General features: G+C 37.6%; 1 protein-coding gene across 9 annotated transcripts in view; it reads left to right on the top strand.

The window, feature by feature from the left end:
- ZMYND11 (zinc finger MYND-type containing 11) overlaps positions 1-17751 on the top strand; it is a 108803-nt gene that overhangs the window by 48759 nt on the left and 42293 nt on the right. For 8 of the 9 annotated variants that reach the window (XM_040968152.1, XM_040968153.1, XM_040968157.1 and 5 more), the window contains one exon: positions 14565-14724. In XM_040968152.1, coding sequence (XP_040824086.1) covers positions 14565-14724 — 160 coding nt within the window. Of the gene's footprint in view, positions 1-9196; positions 9285-14564; positions 14725-17751 lie in introns of those variants that run through there. The other variant, XM_040968156.1, reaches the window with a different exon arrangement.

Raw genomic sequence — 17751 nt, 5'->3', positions numbered from 1 at the left:
TTCCCTTCCTCATGTGTGTGCTGTGGCTTTTAAATAAATAAACTTTGTAAATGAAAATTTGAAGTTTAAAATTTTGTCATGTTTTGAAAATCAAAGTGCAAAAATTGTCAATTTAACAAGACATGCTTTGTTAATTATGTGTATTCATTCTGAAAGAAAAACCTTAAAAATCATTTCAGAATACGTCATAAAAATTTGCTAATCATTAAATTTTTATCTTACAGATTCGGTGAAACATTTCTACTAATAATGTATTGAGCACTGCAGAAAATAAAGTTAGATTTGGCTTAGGGTCAATTAATATATGTAAAAAGAAAAAAATATGTCACAAATTTTGTCAGTGCTGGAATTCAATTTTAACATAAAATTGTGAATAGCATTTCATTCTGGTATTAATTCATATTTTCAACTGTTGGTGGGTGAACAAAAGAAGAAAAGATAATGTCTGCAACTGGATTAAGAATGAAGCATTCTTAAATCCTGGTGTGGTGGCTCAATTAACTAATCCTCTGCTTGTAAGCCATGGGATCCCATATGGGCACTGGTTTGTATTCCAGCTGCCTCACTTCCATTCCATCTCCCTGCTTGTGGCCTGGGAAAGCAATAGAAAATGGCCAAGCCTTGGGACCCTGCACCCATGTGGGAGACCCAGAGGAAGCTCCAGACTCCTGGCTTTGGATTGGCCATCTGGGAAGTGAACCAATGAATGGAAGATCTTTCTGTAGATCATTGTAGCTGATAGGATCCTTTTCACCGTGCAGAAAGAATAAATGGATTTTGATTTGTATGTGTGCATGTGTGTTAATGTGCTTTGTTTTCATGTGTATATATCATAAGCACTATATTTTTATTAAATCTTCATTATTCCAAGGATGTTTGGGGAACACTTAGGAAAAAACATTTTAAGTAGAGTAAGTTACTTTGTATTGTGCGGTAAGGAAAAGATTGAGGTTAAATAAAATGAAGTTTAAGGCATAAAAATAGCCAAGTGTAAAGCTAATATAAGAGAACTTCAAAAAGTACATGGAGAAATGTATGTTGTGATGGCTCATATTTTGGCTTTTCAGATTAAGCCGACACTTGTGATGCCAGCATCCCATTTTGGAATGCTTTTACAAGTTTTAGCTTCCGTCTTTACAATCTGTCTTAAAATGTTTCAAAATATTTTGAAGTTGATGTATATTTTTTATAATGTGCATTTTATTTTTTAAAAGTTGTATTTATTTGAAAGGCAGAGTTGCAGAGAGAGGGAACACAGGACTGTATTTCACTTCCAGATATGAGGCAAATATATTATTTTTGAACAAATAGCTCTTCTTCTTTGTCATTTTTGTCATTTTTGCTAGCTGATTCATTCATAAGTTGATAAACATCTAGGATACTTCTAATTTAATAATGTAAAAACATTTACTGCAAATTTTTTAACAATTTGTTTTATTTTTATTTTTTATTGGAAATCAGATATACGGAGAAGAGGAGAGACAAGATTCCAACCATTAATTCATTCCCCCAAATAGCCTCAATGGCTGGAGCTGCTGTGAGCCAAAGCTAGGAGCCCAGAGCCTCTTCTGGGTCTCCCAAGCGGATACAGGGTCCCAAGGCTTTGGGCCGTCCTCAACTGCTTTCCCAGGCCACAAGCAGGGAGCTGGATGGGAAGTGGGGCTACCAGGATCAGAACCGGCGCCCATATGGGATCCTAGCATGTTCAAGGCCAGGACTTTAGCTGGTAGGCTACTGTGCCAGGTCCATTTTCTGTAAATTTTATATTTAATTATTAAAATCAAGATTTTGGATATAAATTATTTCCCTTTTATAAAACAGAAGTAGCATGAACTATGTAATAAGTAGTGTTATCACAGAAGAAATATTTCTTTTCCCAAAAAAAACACCTGACCTGTTATACAAGTGATAGCTCAGTCTGCAACTAGTTTAAAATAACTTTAAAAAAGGTTTTTCTTGGCAATTTTAATTAAAGTCACTGCATGTACAGTACTGATCAAAATAAAAGGTAATTATTTCTGATGTGACATGTGTAATAATTTCTGAAGATCAAGTTTCTGTCATGCATTTCTTATTAAAGGAAAAGAAGAAAATTTTTTTTATTACTTTCCATAAAATCTTCAAAATGTATTTCCATTCAGTGAACACCAAATTACTTTCTGTTTGTTTGAAAGTGAGGAAAATGAAGACTCAGCACTTATGATGAACCTTTAATTAGGGAAGCTACATGAAAAATTTTAGTTCAGCTTTTTAAATTTTTTTCCGTGATGAATAAATTCTGTGCATAGTAGTTGTAGAGTGGGATGGAAATGGAGAAGAAAAATCATTATACCCTAGCCTAGGACTTGAAAACAAGTTTAAAACTTAGTTTGTATATAATGCGGTCTCTCATCTTTCATATGCCCTTTTAAAATTGTTTCCAGTGTCTTAAATATAGATTGAGTAGGGATACGGAAACACATAGATGCTCTTGGATGATGTTGTCTGGTGTAACCCCAACCTCAGCTCACCTCAGTCTAATAAGGAATTGACAAGATTTGAAGGTGAGCTTTAGTGCCTGTATGAACTGACCTCTGCCTAATCTCCTTTTTGGTATGTTGAAATTGTAGGTTTTGTCGCCTTGGCCCTATTAGTCTGATTGACTTTTGAGCCTTTCGGTTGCTGCTCCTAGAATTGGCAGATGGTCTTAAATTAAATGAATTGTTTTCAAGGGTTTTTACTGAGTAGTGCTCTTTCTGATTCTCAGTGGAAGCATTGAGCTGAATAAGGTGGTCAGGTTTGGAGCCAGCACCTTGACTGAACAGGCTACTCTTCTACCCTGTGGTGCTGCAATCCTGTACGGGCACCAGTTCATGTCCTGGCTGCTCTACCTCCTGTCCAGCTCTTTGCTCATGGCTGTGGAAAGCAGTGCAGGATGGCCCACGTGCTTGTGACTTTGCACCCGTGTGGGAGACACACATGACACTCCTGGCTCCCGGCTTCTGGTCAGCTCATTTCTGGCTTTTGCCACCATTTGGAGAGTGAACCAGAAGAGAAAAGGCCTTGGTAGTCTCTCCTTCTGTCTGTAAATCTGCCTTTCTGATAAAGAGAAATATTTAAATTTTTTAAAAAATAATCAAATTTTACTGGTAGCAGAATACACTTTCTTGCTCTGTATGTATGTGTGTATATGTATATATGTTAAATCTGCTATATGAGCATTTTTCTCAGTATTATTTTTAAAGCATTAATTTTTATTAGCGTCATATAATTCTGAATGGAAATGCCATATTTATTTTGCTATTATGGATATGTAGTGCTTTTTTTCCCTTTAAAATATTGTAAGGAACATTTTTTTTTTCTATTTAAGTCCTATGTCCTTTGGTCAAAGTATTTTCTTAGAATTGGAATTACTGTCAAATTATAAGATTATTTGTAAAGACGTTATATAATGCTAAACTGTCTTTCTAAAAGGACCTTTGAATTACTGTGCAATTCATGAAAAATGGAATTAACAGACAGATGTGTTATGGTGCAAAAAAAAGTTTTGAAATCCATGCATAGTGTTTACATAATATGAATTTCTTGTGAGCTTTCTTATCCAAACTGAGAAAACTAATGAAATGTTTTGATGAAATTATCACAGGAAAATATTTTTCTTATTTTAATTCTAATTTTTAAGGACATGAGCTTTGCATCATATTTGTTGTAAATGTTTTTCCAGTTATTTTGCTTTTAATTTGCAGAATGGAAGTTAGTGGTTATTATTACAGAGACTAGAAACATGTTGTACATGTCATTAGTAAATTCATTTCTGATCAGATATTTAATATTCTCTCCTTTCGTTACTATCCCCAAATGTCTTTTAACATGAGAGATTAGATCGATGTCCACATAGATTTTGGTTTTGAATTTATGTTGCTGCTGTTTTTACAAGTCCTTTTTTCAGACTGAACCGTTTCACTGGGTCAGCTGGCTACTGGGATTGTGAGGCAGCCCTGACGTTTTAAAATCTTTTAAAAAAATATTTATGTATTTATTTATAGTAAAGTCAGATATATAAAGAAGAGGAGAGAAGAGAGGAAGATCTTCCATCTGCTGATTCACTCCCCAAGTGGTTGAATGGCAGAGCTGAGCTGATCTGAAGCCAGGAGTAGGAGCCAAGAGTTTCCTCTGGGTCTTCCGTATGGTGCAAGGTTTGTGGCTTTGGACTATCCTCAACTGCTTTCCCAGGCCACAAGCACGGAGCTATATGGGAAACCAGGCCACCCCAACACAAACTGGCACCCACAGGGGATCCTGGTGCATGCAAGGCAAGAACTTTTAGCCACTAGGCTACCATGCTGGGGCGCCAGCAGCACTGACTTTTAATACGTTTATCCAGACAACCCAGAATACATTCAAGTTTTTACAGTACATGCTAATTGTAAAATTTTTTAGACCTCTAGATTGCATGAGCGGTCTGAAGATGCTTGTAAGGGACGTGAGGTTATTAGAAGCCTTCACTACGTTTTACTTAACAAAGCGTGGCACTGTGTTTTGTGGGCGCTCATTCTCTCATAGGCTGAAGCTGTGTTCTCATCAGTATGCTGATCTCCATTTCTAATAACATGCCACAAGTTTCAGAGATCGAATACTTATTAGAAAGATAATTGCTTTATGGAACTGGGACTCAAGAGTTTTTTATTTTAATAGCCAAGTTAAGTAGACATAGCCACATTGTTATTAACTGTGTGCAGAAAATGGTTTAAGTGAGACAGACTAAATGTGAGTGTGTTTCGGCATGCAGGGGAATGAATCCTGGAACATGTAGAATTATATTGGGAGAGAGGAAATAGCTGAGGGTTTTATAGCCTAGTGGTTGGATGCACCTCACTGCTCTATAACAATTGGAAAGTAGTTTCCTGGAAGGCAGAGGACCAGGCTGGGACTTCAGATATTGGAAAGAAAATTACAGGATGGGAATGAGTAGGAGGTGAGAAAACTAAAAAAAGTTTTTTTAATTTGCTATAACATTTTAATAGTAGGCATTTGTACAAAATTTCATGATTTATGCTATTTAGGTGGAATCCAAATAGAAGACTAGCAGTCCCATGCAATGTGTCTCAAGTCCAAATGATTGGTTTTGCCTCCCTGTTAGAAGATAAAATCATTGTAATGCCTTAAGCAACTTATTTGAAAATGCAAGTCCAGGGGTGGCCTGCACCTGAATTGATAGCATAAGTTTTTCACATGAGGCCCACTATCTGCGTGGTGATCTAAGAAAATGAATAATAAAGTGGGAGCATTATTATATTTGACGTTATGCAAATCATTCACCCTTCTGAGTTTATTTATACTTAAGACAATTTTAAGTGTTGTCAAATAAATTTGACCCATAACACTCAGTGGGATCTTTACTACTCAGTAGCTACAGTGATCTGAGTCAGGGTAACTCTATCTTTTGAAGAAAAACAGGTTAGCATCAACCTCTCTCAAGAACATAGCAACCACTTTTTAAAGAATATGGAGGAAAGTAAACAGTCAATTATGTTGATGCCTCACTTTTGAGTCTGGATTTCTTGAAATTTGCCCATATTATAAACGGTGAAACTATGTTTTTAGCCTTCAGATGACACTTTAATTACGAACTAGAAGACTTGTTCTGATTTGCTCGAACACAGTCTTTCCATTCCAAATGCATACAACCATGAACTTACTAGAGTGGGTCAGTGGTGTCAGGAAGCACAGCCCTTCCCTCTTTCTGCATCATTGGCTGTCCTTATATTCTGGTTAGGAGGGTTTTTTCAACCAGTATCCCATCCTGATCCTTATAACTACAAATCCCCTTCCCCACCTCCCGGTTTCAGCCTGCTCTTCATTATGCATCTTTTGTAGTTCCTCTAAGACCAAAACAACCAGAATATATTGCTTTAAATGACTTCAGTACTCTTTGAACTAAAAAACAAGCAAAAACCAGTGTGTTATCCACTAAAAATACTGATTGGAGTGGTGAAAGTGTTTGGGTAAAAATAGATGAGATGGACGCATCCCATGTTGGAGTGCCTCTGCTTGAGTTCTGGCTGTGCTCACAGTACCACCTTTCTTATAGAGCACCTTTAGAGGCAACTGTTGACAACCCAAGTATCTGGCTTCCTGCCATCCATATGAAGGTTCTGGATTTGGTCTGGGTTTGGTTTGGACCAGTCACTTGGTGTTACAGGCATTTTTTACATGAACTAGCAGATGGGTGATGTGTGTGTGTGTGTGTGTGTGTGTGTGTGTGTGTGTGTGTGTTCACCTTTCAAATTTGTTTTAAATTTAAAATGTGATGAAAAATAATAAAATGCAAACTACAGAAGTAAAAGAAATAAACTACAAAAGCAAATAAATAATAAAATGCCATGATATTTTTGTTTAAATGGAATAAAAAGCTTGGGAAGGAATGCTGTTAGTAAAAGATATATATTAAAACCCTATAGCAAGTATCATGTTTGTATTTATATTTGCCAATTTATGTTGATAAAATACATCTCCCATTAACCATCTTCAAGTACCAAAGTCTGGAATATAAGCATACCCACTGTTGCTACATATGATGTGTGTGTATTTATATATATATATATATATATATAAAAAATGTATATACACATATATATTGTATGTAATATGTATATATATATTACTAGAAATGCTAATCAGAGCAATAAAAACATCCAATTCAATAGACTGACAAAGTTATAACTAGTAGAAGTTTAACAATGTTAATCAACATATACACCAGCAAGAGAAGATTTTACAAAATAAAATCCCTTTCCAAAATAAATGTAAACAGTGTGTAGGGAAAATCCAAAATACAGATAATAATTTTATGGGGAAAATCATAAAAGTTTATCAAGGACACCAAATATCATATCATTAAATGAGCAGATGTACCAAGTTTATCAGAGGAAAAAGACTATATTGTGTTTCAATGTTTATTCTCAAGTTGATTAAAATCCCATCGGTATTCTTCATGGATGTTAGCAAGCTGATTGTACAGTCACTGTGTAAGAATGAATGACCAAGAAAACTATGGTAAGTTTGAAAAGGAAAGAGAACTGCCCAAGGTGCACAAGCTCATGTGGGAAAAAGGAGCTTTTCGTGTGTTTACTAGAAGGATGAGATATAGTGGCTGCTTTTTCATTTTTTGTTGTTTTATTTAAATTTATTTGGAAAACAGAGAAGGTGAGAGAGACAAAGATCGCCCATTCGTTGATTTACTGCCCAAATGTCCATAGCAGCTAGAGCTGGGCCAGGCCAAAGAAAGGTGCTGGGAAATCCATCCCGTCTCCCATGTAGGTCCTACGTGCTGGAGCCTTCACCTCTGCCTTTCATCCTGCACGTCAACTGGAAGTTAGAACGAGGAGGAGCAGAGCCCATACCCCACCCTGGCACTGTGCAGGAGGATGTGTGTTTCCCAGGGTGTGTCTGAACCACTAAGCTAAATGACTGCTCTGTTACTGCATTGTTAAATGATTCAGTTATTTTTAGAGATTAGTTCATTTGAAAGCAGAGTTAGACAAAAAGAGAGATACAGAGAGAGAGATCTTCATCCACTGGTATACTTCCAGAATGGCCAAACATGCAGGACTGAGCTAAACCAATTCTAGAGCCTGGAGCTTCTGCATCTCCTACATGGTTCTAGGGGTCCAGAAATCTTCCACTGCTTTCCCAGGCCACAAGCAGGGAGCCGCATTAAAAGTCAGGCAGCCCAGACATGAACCCATATGGAATGCTGGGATTGCAGGTGGAGGATTGCCTGTTGCCCCACAGCACCAGCCCCTGTTTCCCATTTTAACTCCTCATCAGCAGTGTGTGAGTGGTCTGGTTCCTCCCCATCTTCAGCAGTATTTAGTAGCATCACCCTATGTTATTTTGGCCATTCTGATTGTGTGGAAATGTCACACTTGATCCCCTTGGATGGGCTGCAGTCAAAATACAGAATCACTAAAAATATTTAATAATGTTACTATGTAAGCTATACAGTTCATGTTTGCTGAAGACTTGAATCCCATCCTCATGATGTGTCATAATGTATATGCAGATATTCCATAATCTGAAAAAAAAAGCAAAGTCTGAAGACTTTCTAGATTCAAGTGATTCAGATGGAGGGGGTAAACCTGGCAGCAGCTCCTCCTCACCTGTTTCTGACAGCACTGGCTCGGTGACGCTTAGAAAAAGCCACCTACTCATGTTTGAAGGAATGTAAGCATGCAAAATACGAACATTTTGAAGTTATCTTGTCACAGCACATGAATTTCATATTCAGACTGTGTTCCTATTCCTGACATAATTTGTTATGTCTTTGCAAATATTTAAAAGTCCAAAACAATATATTTTATGTATATTTATTTATACATATATATGTTTTATAAAATTGAATACTTCTGATTCCAAACATTTCAGAGAATGGATACTCAATGTGTATAGGCAGGTGTTGCTTACATATTAGGAATCTGTATGACATCTTGGGTCATTTTTGATAGGCATTATATATATGTCATTTGTATTTTAACTTTTTCGTATTTGAAATTGTGAGTCTATCACTCTGGCTTTGTTTGTTTTTCACACCAGTGTGAGAAACATTCTCCAGTGTTTCTAAGTTTGTGATCTTGTTTTCATATTTAAGCCTGATCTAAAACTTTATAGGTACAGACTAAGTTAGGGTGCCTTAGCTTTAGTTTCATGTTAAACAGCCAGCTGTTCCAGTGCCATGCATTCATTCATATTTTTCCATCTACTCTTGGAAGTGCCATCCCTTCCACAATTCCCGTCCCACTAGCTGCTCTGAGAAGCCGTGTCTGCTGTTCTCAGTGGCGCCCACAAGAATGTGGCTCGCCGTGGATCCCTGGCATGTGCCAGACACCAAGCAGCGGACAGCTGCAGACAGCAGCCCTAGGACTGTGCCCAGAGCCTAAGGAGGAGGCCAAAAGCAGAGGACATAACCCCTGCTGAGGAACGGGGAAAGCAGGGGACGCCAAAGACACAGATGGAGAAGGTGAACTGGAAGGAAAATGGTGGAGATATTGACAAGGAGGCCGAAACACCTACAGAAAATGACAACCATGGCTAAAGAGGCAATTGAGGGAAAAGCTAAGCTTGGAAAAACCCTGTGGCCTCTCTCTGTACTCTCCACTTCCTGTGCTAGAGTGCGGCCACGTCCTCTTCCACACAGAAGCCAACTGGCCCTACACCGGCAACGCCCGGCCCTCGTGCTCCCACCGCCCGCCCAGCGAGATGACTTTTCAACGAAGTTTGAAGAAAAAAGAACCAAAGCGTTCAAGGTTCTGCTTTTCTTTTTCTTTCTTGTTTTTTTTTTTTTCCTTCTTTCTTCTTCTTCAATTTTTTAATTTAACGAGTACTTTTAGGAGAAGGGTTTATTTGTGTTTTCAATTTACGTGTTATATTGTAGATGATATGGAAGGGTCAGCTATTTTTTATTTTGACCTATGGCCTTCGGCGTGCACTTCCTTCTGCTTACTCTTTGGGAAGCCACCGAGTTCATGGTATTTCTCAAGGAGGAAAAGAGAGAGGGAAAAAAGCATGTTAGAAAGATAAAGTGAAAGTTTTAACAGGTTATTTTAGGCATACTAGAAGCTGTGTATGTACATAGCCGAGTTATGAGTATTCGGTATGTATGAGATGGATTTACCCCCAACCCTTTTTTCAACATAGGTAGTTGCTGTTTGGGTGATTGTGAGACAGTGTTCTCTGACAATTTTGTCTTGCTGATTGTTTCCTCCACCCAACCTAAGAGGGAAAAAGGGAGCTGGCTTCATTTCCCACCCAGCTCCATGGCTGTGGCTTTAGAAAACAGTGCAGGATGGGCCAGGTCCTTGGGCCCTGCACACACTTGGGAAACAGAAGAAACTCCTGGACCCCAGCTTGGGATCTGCCTGGTTCTGTCCCTTAGGGCCATTTGGGGAGTGAACCAGTTGATGGAAAATCCTGTGTCTCTCTCTTTCTTTCCTTGTCTGTGAATCTGCCTCTCAAAGATGAATAAATCTTTTAAAATATATTTTATATTGTTACATTTCATTATTTCCTCTGTGCAGGATTTGCCATATCTTCTATTTATTACGGATTTTGTTTTCTTACTGCTGTTGTCAGTAAATCTTTCAAATCTTCTGTTCTGTAATTTGTATATGCAAGTGCTGTTAATTTTAGTGTATTTCCCAAAGTTTATTGAATTAGTTGAACATATCAACTAATTATCTTGGATTTTCTAGATACGCAGTTTGTAAATGGTAATGGTGTTAATCCTTACCACCTTTATTTCAACTATGTGGAGTGGAAAAGTGATAGCAGTGCTTATGTAAATATTTCTGATTAAAGAAGCAGTTCTCATTTTAAGGGTTGCTTGTTGAATATAACTAAATCCCAACTTGTTTTTGACCTGCAACTTGGATGAGCTGAGTTATTTTTAGATTTTTGTTTTGTTTGTTTTAAAGATCTATTCATTTGGAAGAGTTACAGAGAGACAGGGATACATTATCCATCCACTGGTTCACTCTTTGTCCCAAGGACTAGGGATGGGCTTGGAGAAAGCCAAAAGCCAGGAACTTCTTCAGAATCTGTTGCATGAGTGGCACCACCCCAAAGACTTGAGCCATCTTCAGATGCTGTTTTTTCCAGGTTATTAGCAGGGAGCTGGAGGGGACGTGGACCAACTGGGACTCCAAAGGTACCCTTACGGGATTTTTTTGGTGCAGAAGGCAACTTCGCCTGTTTGCCTTGAATTCCTGGAATTGAACACTTGGTGTGATCTACTGATACTTTAAGCATATTTGTCTACTAATAGGCATTAATTTATATTTAATATTAGGCTATGTTGCAGATTTACTGTTGAAAACTAGTTTTCCTGTAGTTTTGTTGTTGTTTATTCAATTTAGAGACAGAGAGTGATCTTTCTTCTGCTGGTTTACTCCCCAAATTCCCACAACAATTGGGCTGTTGAGCAAGCCAAAGTTCAGAAGCTTGGAGCTCAATCCATGTCTTCCACATGGATGGCGAGAGCCGTCTTCTGTTGCCAGCCAGGGTGACCTTCCTGGGAAGCTGCAGTCAGCAGAGCTATACCCCAACAGAGGATGTCGCTGTCCAGGAAGGTGTCTTAATCATGTACCAAACACTTCCTGATACTCATTCTCTGAACTGTTGTATGGGGTTTTATTATATGCATGATTCCTTATATCCTTTATTATGAGCTAGAAGAGTATAAGTCATGTTGGAGTTATCTGGTCACTAAAGGTTTTAACAGTTGCTTTGTAAATATTTCCCTAACTGATGTCTCTTAGAGAGTGTTTTTTCAAGTTCTTTGTTTTTTAGAAAGTTGACCTTTCTAAATATTTTTTTTTTTTGGTATGCTCAATTTTTGGTCATTTGCATTTTCTTCGAAAATGAAAGCATTCACACTCTTTTTTTTGGCATGAAACAAATTACTTGTGACTTTTAATTTCATGTTTACACATGATATATATCTAGACATTTCTTAATTTTCCATGTTTTGCTTTGTATTGTCACGGTTGAAGAGTTCTCTAGTGATACTTATATTATTTTTTTAACAAGCACTTCTTTGCTTTTTGTAATATTGTTTTCATATCTTTACAATTTTTAGGTAAACTTTTTGATTGAATGACTGAATTTTTAAATTTTGCTATTAGTATTTTATTTCACTGTGATTATTAGTTTTGGAATTTATTAAGATCATAGTGGCAGTTTTGAAGTCAGTTTTTATCAATGTTCTGTAGAGCTTTTGGAGATACTTTTAATTTTACAAAATGACTTATCCACTAGATCTTCTATAAATGCATATTTGTTTTCTCACGGATTTGTGAACTGAGACAAAGCAGTTAAAATCTCATAATTCTTTTTTTTGCTATATTTCTCTTGCTTTTTTTTTTTATAGTTTTAATGTTATACCCATTCCCTGTTTGTAAGTATTTGTAAGTATTTTTTTATTTTAAAATCAGAGAGCTAAGAAGACAGTTTCCCCGTCTGCTGGTTTATTCCTCAGATGCCCTCAACAGCCAGGAATGGGACAGGTGAAAGTCCAGAGCGAGGGACCAGAAACTCAGGGTGGTCTGTTGTGTGAGTGACATTGACTCAAGCATGTGAGCCGTCGTATGCTGTGTGCCAGGCTGCTTGCCTTTCACGAAGCTTACCCTGGCAGTCGAGCTGGACTCCAACCCAGGCATTGTGATACACACTGCCGGCAGGGACTCCAGTCTCCTCCAGAGCAGGCTTTATCCTTGCTACATTTGGATTGTATTTGTCTTTGCCTATCGTTTTCAATCTGAGTTATTGTGAGTTTTTAAAATAACTATTTAGCTACTTTATTTAAAAAGGACAAATATTTTTGGTTATGTTCCTTCCTTCCTCGTACGTTCTTTTTTTGTTTGTTTGTTTTAAGAAAGGCTTATTTATTCATCAGTTTATTTGAAAGGTAGAATTAGAGGGAGAGACAGAAAGAGATCTCCCATCCTTTGGTTCACTCCCTAAATGGCTACAGTGAAGCCAGGAGCATGGACCTTCAGCTGGGGTTCCTTACCGAGGTTACAGGTCTTTCAGTACTTGGGCTGTCTTGGGCTGCCTTCCCGGGTGCCTTATCAGGAAACTGGACTGCAAGTGGAGCAGGTAGGACTTAACAGGGTGCCCATACAGGATATGGGGTTACAGGCAAAAGCTTAACCCACCATACCACAATGCCTAGCCCATGTTTTTTCTTTTGTCATTTTGTGTTTCATTTATAATGTCTTTTATATGAGTGTTATCAGATAACATAGAAAAATTTTAAGAATTGCATTTATAAAATATGAATAATATCCTTAATTCTAAGATAATCATTAAAATTTGTTTTGTACTATGAATGGTAAGGAAGAAAATCAGCAGATGTTTACTTTTACCCATCATGTTTCTCCACTTGACCGTCTGTAGTTGGTCATTTTTATGACCAACTTACCTTTATATGCAAAAGAGTGTTTAATTTATATTATAAATTTATTGTCCTGTATCTTCTGGCAGTTAACCTGAGAGGTGACAAAATTAATATGATTGACTAACTTCCCACCTTCTTTCTCTTCCATATGCTCCATTTTGCTAATTACAGCATGTCTCCGTTTTTGGTGCTAATGCTCTTTCCTGTTCTGTAACCACCATCTCCACATTTCTTTCCATTTTAGTCCTTCAGCTAACTTGACTGGTAAGAAAAAGACAGAGGTTTTTTGTTTTTGTTTTTTTAAGATCTATTTGAAGGTTACAGAGACAGGGAGGGGATGGTCCATCTTCCTGTTCACTCCTCAGTGGTCACAACTGCCAGGGCTGAGCTGGGCAGTACTGAGGCCAGGAGCGGGGACTGTGTTCAGAGTATCCCATGTTGGTGTAGGGGCCCAAACACGTGAGCTGTCCTCTGCTGCTTTCCCGTGCTCCAGCAAAGGGCTGGATCAGAAGTGGAGCAGCTGGTGCCTGAACAGGTGTCCATATGGGATATTGGTGTTGCAGGTGGCTGCTTAAGCAGCTTTACTACAACACCAGCCCCCGCCAAAGGCCATTTAAAAATCAACTGTCCTAAACAGAAAAGGGCGTCCTCCGTGTACTAGAAACACAAATGCGAATCCTTTTGCTGGGTCTACTGTGAGAATTCATCTACTAAGTTTATAGGGACCGCCAATGCTGAGGTTTTGCCTTTTCAAAGTTACTTGTCGCATTGACTATTTGGATATCAAATTCTTGATCCTACTTTATGGCTTTAAAGACTTGAAGGACTTGATTTTATCTCACTGTACGTTTTCATCTGAGTATTGTAGGAGCTTTTGAAAGTGTTGTAGCTGGAAATATCATTGTTGAGGTTTGTTTGGAGGGAGGGCAAAACTGACCAATATGTAACTGTATTGTAATACTTCTTCCAGACAATAAACATAAAGTAGTTAATGCAAAAATCTTAACAGGAGTTAAATGTAATTGGCGGATACATAGGAATATGTATTGTTATTTTCTAGGATCTATGGTATGCTTCAGGTATTTTGTGGTTTTTTTTCTTTGAAAACAAAAAATTGTGTCCAAAGTATATTTTCTTGAAGTGCTTTTTTTTTTTTTGCCTATCTAATCACAACACATGTCCAAGTATTTTTTATGTTCACATGATGATAACTACTTATTGTAATTTCTGTTTTTTTCTGGTATCATTTTCTAAGTTTTGAGTAAAATAATAGAAAACTATTTTTTGTGGTTTTGTGATTCTGTTGGAGGGGAAGGAGGTATATAGTTCTAAATTTAGAACCTGCAAAGAAGTTGTTGGTAATAGCTCTGGAGGCTAAAACTAAATAGAATATTTAACTGAAATCTATTAAGCGATTTGCGTTTCTATGTTTGGAGCTGTTGAACAAATATTACTACATGTAGAATAGATTTTGGGTTAAATTTTAAATATAACTAGAAGAGTGAAGTATTTTGAACTTTCATAGATACAAATTATAATAAACAAGTACCCCCCCCCCCCTTTCTTATTTTGGTTAACTTTCAGTTTGTAGCACTAAGGGATTTATACATTTGTCTTCTTCTGTGTTCAGGTATATGTCTCGAGTCCACGGTATGCATCCAAAAGAGACCACGCGTCAGCTGAGCTTAGCTGTGAAGGATGGTCTTATTGTCGAGACTCTAACAGTGGGCTGCAAAGGGTCTAAAGCTGGTATTGAGCAAGAAGGATATTGGTTGCCAGGTGATGAGATTGTAAGTATGTTTTATTTGATCAACTTAGAAATGTAGACCCCAGTTATTTTCATTATTTTAGATAAAATCTTATAGTTTATTTCATTTTGAACAATTTATTTTATTTCAAGGTTTTTAACAGTTGAAATCTATTAGCCTATCAAAAGATTGTTAATTTCTTTATTAGTTCTTTAGCAGATAATTTTATAAGGAGTTTACCTTCTAATTGTCTGTGTTATCTTAAATCTAAAAAAGTAAGAAAAAGCCTTTTTAAATGCACAAAAATTAACGACATTCCTAATTGTTGTGGGTTTTAAAAATAAAAACTGACAAAAAATATTTCCATTCAGGTTAATGTCAATATTATGTCAACAACTGAAAGGGATTAATTTTTTTTAGGCAATTAGTGACACATTTGAGGTTCAATGGCTTAAGACCCCAAGCTACACTTTAGTATGAATATTGCTGAAGTTGAAATATTCCAAATTTAAAATTTGTCTAGGCAGTCTTCATTGAGTTATGACTGTTGCAGGTTTCATGCACTGGAGCAGAAAACAAATAGGAACGAGAGTGATTAATTCTCTTTATTTTTTTTATCTGGTTCTCATTTTGACTCTTTTCCTTTTTCTTTCTCTTTCTTTCTCATTTTCTCTTTCCTGTCTTCCTTGTCCTCCTTGATCCTTCCTTCCTTCCTTTTTAAAATATTTATTTATTTATTTATTTATTTATTTATTTATTTATTCAGTCAGTCAGATTTAACAGAGAGCGGGAGAAACAGATAAAGAGATGTTCCATCCCCTGGTTCTCTCTCAGAAGGCCCTGCCAGAGCCAGCAGGCAGCAGCCCCGTCCAGTCTTCTTAGATGGGTGGAAGGACTCCAACAACTTGGCCAACTTCCGCTGCTTCTCTCAGGCCTTGGGCGGGGAACCAGATTGGAAGGGGAGCTACTGGAGCTTAAATCCATGTGCAGAGAGGTTGCCGGTGTTTTCAGCAGTGGCTTTACCTGCTGTGCCATGATGCCAGCCTCTGTCCTTTCTTTTCATTATAGCTATTTTTGTTCATTTTTTCCTGTCAGAATATACTTTATATTCAGAGACATGTAAACAAGTACTTTTTCTTATGTAGAAATTGGCCTTATGTAGTATTTCTGTCTTTCTACCTTATATACAATATATATGTATAATATGTGTATATATATATATATACATATATAACATATATATTAGTCTAAATTTTTACAAAGAAGCATCTTCTAAGATGGCAACTTTCAGCTTTTTTTAATTTAATTGTTATTCACATAAGCTGATCAGATTCTGTGTTTTTTATATATAACTTTCAAATGCAAGATGTTAAAATCTTTTTCATTTAGGGAAGAATGTAATAGGATATTTTTGAGCGTTTTATCATAAATTCTCTGAAATTTGAAATTGCATAAGTAATAAAATCTTAAAAAATTAGTTCTTTACAGAAGAATTTGCCCAAAACATTATCTCCTTTTGTTGGCCTACAGCAGATGAGTCATTAGATAGGCTGACCTGTCAGGGCTAAAGCAGTGAATTCACCACCATAGTTTCCAAGAGGAACTGTTTCACAGAAGCAGCCGTGGTGTTTTGTACCTAGAAAACTTGTTCAGTTTGAAGTTTATTTACTGATTGGTTTGAGCAAAGGAGATCCCAGCAGTGAGTGAGCAAGCTCCCGCCAAATGGTTCACGCCCACAGTGGTTCATGCTGACGATCTGTGCCAAGGACAAAGCTGGGACCCTGGCACGTGGCCAGTCACTTGAGACCATGGCTGTCTCCTCCCAGCATCTGAACTGATACAATGCTGGGGTCAGGAGCCGGAGCTGGGAACAAAACTCGTTGAGGTTGGGTGTGGATACCTTAAGCACTAGGTCACCTGTGCACCTAGGATTGTTCCGTGTTAACACTATTTTTGCCAGCCGAGTATGTGTCTCCATAGTTGCAAGAAAGAAAAGTCACATTTTGCACAACAGAAGATAAAGGGAAAAAATTTTTGCTTTCATTGCTAACTGTGTGGTTTGTATACTGGAAGTGTTCGTTAAATATTAAGGGAAAATGTTTCAGTCAGAACCATTTTCCTGTTGAGTTTCCTTACGTAAAGTTAAAGCGCTGTTGCAGTGAGGAAACGGTTGCCAAGACACAATAAAATAATGTCAAGTGACAGAAATTTATTTGCATCAGACATTTAGAAGAACGGTATTGGTAATTAATAACCAGTTATATACCCAACATAACCCAGCTCTTTTTTTTTTAAGATTTTTTTTTGAAGATTTATTTATTTTCATTGGAAAGTCAGATACACAGAGAGGAGGAGAGAGAGAACGGCAGGAGCTGAGCCAATCTGAAGCCAGGAGCCAGGAACCTCTTCTGGGTCTCCCATGCGGGTATAGGGTCACAAGCTGTTTTTGACTGCCTTCCCAGCCCACAAGCAGGGAGCTGGATGGGAAGTGGAGATGCTGGGATTAGAATCAGTACCCATATGGGATCCCGGGTGTGTGCAAGGCAAGGACTTTAGCCGCTAGGCCACCACGCTGGGCCCTAAGATTTATTTTTATTGGAAAGTCAGAAATACTGAGAGGCGGAGAGACAGAGAGGAAGATCTTCCATCTGATGATTCACTCCCCAATTGGTTGCAACTGAGGCAGTGCAAAACCAGGAGCCAGGAACTTCTTCCAGGTCTCCCACATGGGTACAGTATCCCAAGGTTTTGGGCTGTCCTTGACTGCTTTCCCAGGTCACAAGCAGGGAGCTAGATAGCAAGCAAGGCTGCTGGGATTAGAATCTGTACTTGTTTGGGATCCCAGCACATGCAAGGCAGGACTTTAGCCCCTAGACTACCACACTGGGCCCCATAATCCAGATCTTAAAAAATGTTGTATCCCCAACACTTAAAAACGTACAGGTTTAGTATAAAAGATTATTATACAGCTAACGTCTAACATTTCTATAATAGTAATACCAGGTACAGTGTAATTCATAGGAGTTTAGTTCATGGGTCATGTATATATTTCTTCATAAGTGATTTTAT

Source organism: Ochotona curzoniae, unplaced genomic scaffold (genome assembly GCF_017591425.1).
Source record: "Ochotona curzoniae isolate NIBS_2020 unplaced genomic scaffold, NIBS_Ocur_1.0 scaffold_4683, whole genome shotgun sequence".
Lineage (NCBI taxonomy): Eukaryota > Metazoa > Chordata > Mammalia > Lagomorpha > Ochotonidae > Ochotona > Ochotona curzoniae.
Note: the sequence above shows the minus strand (reverse complement) of the source record. Positions and strands in the feature narration are given on the sequence as shown.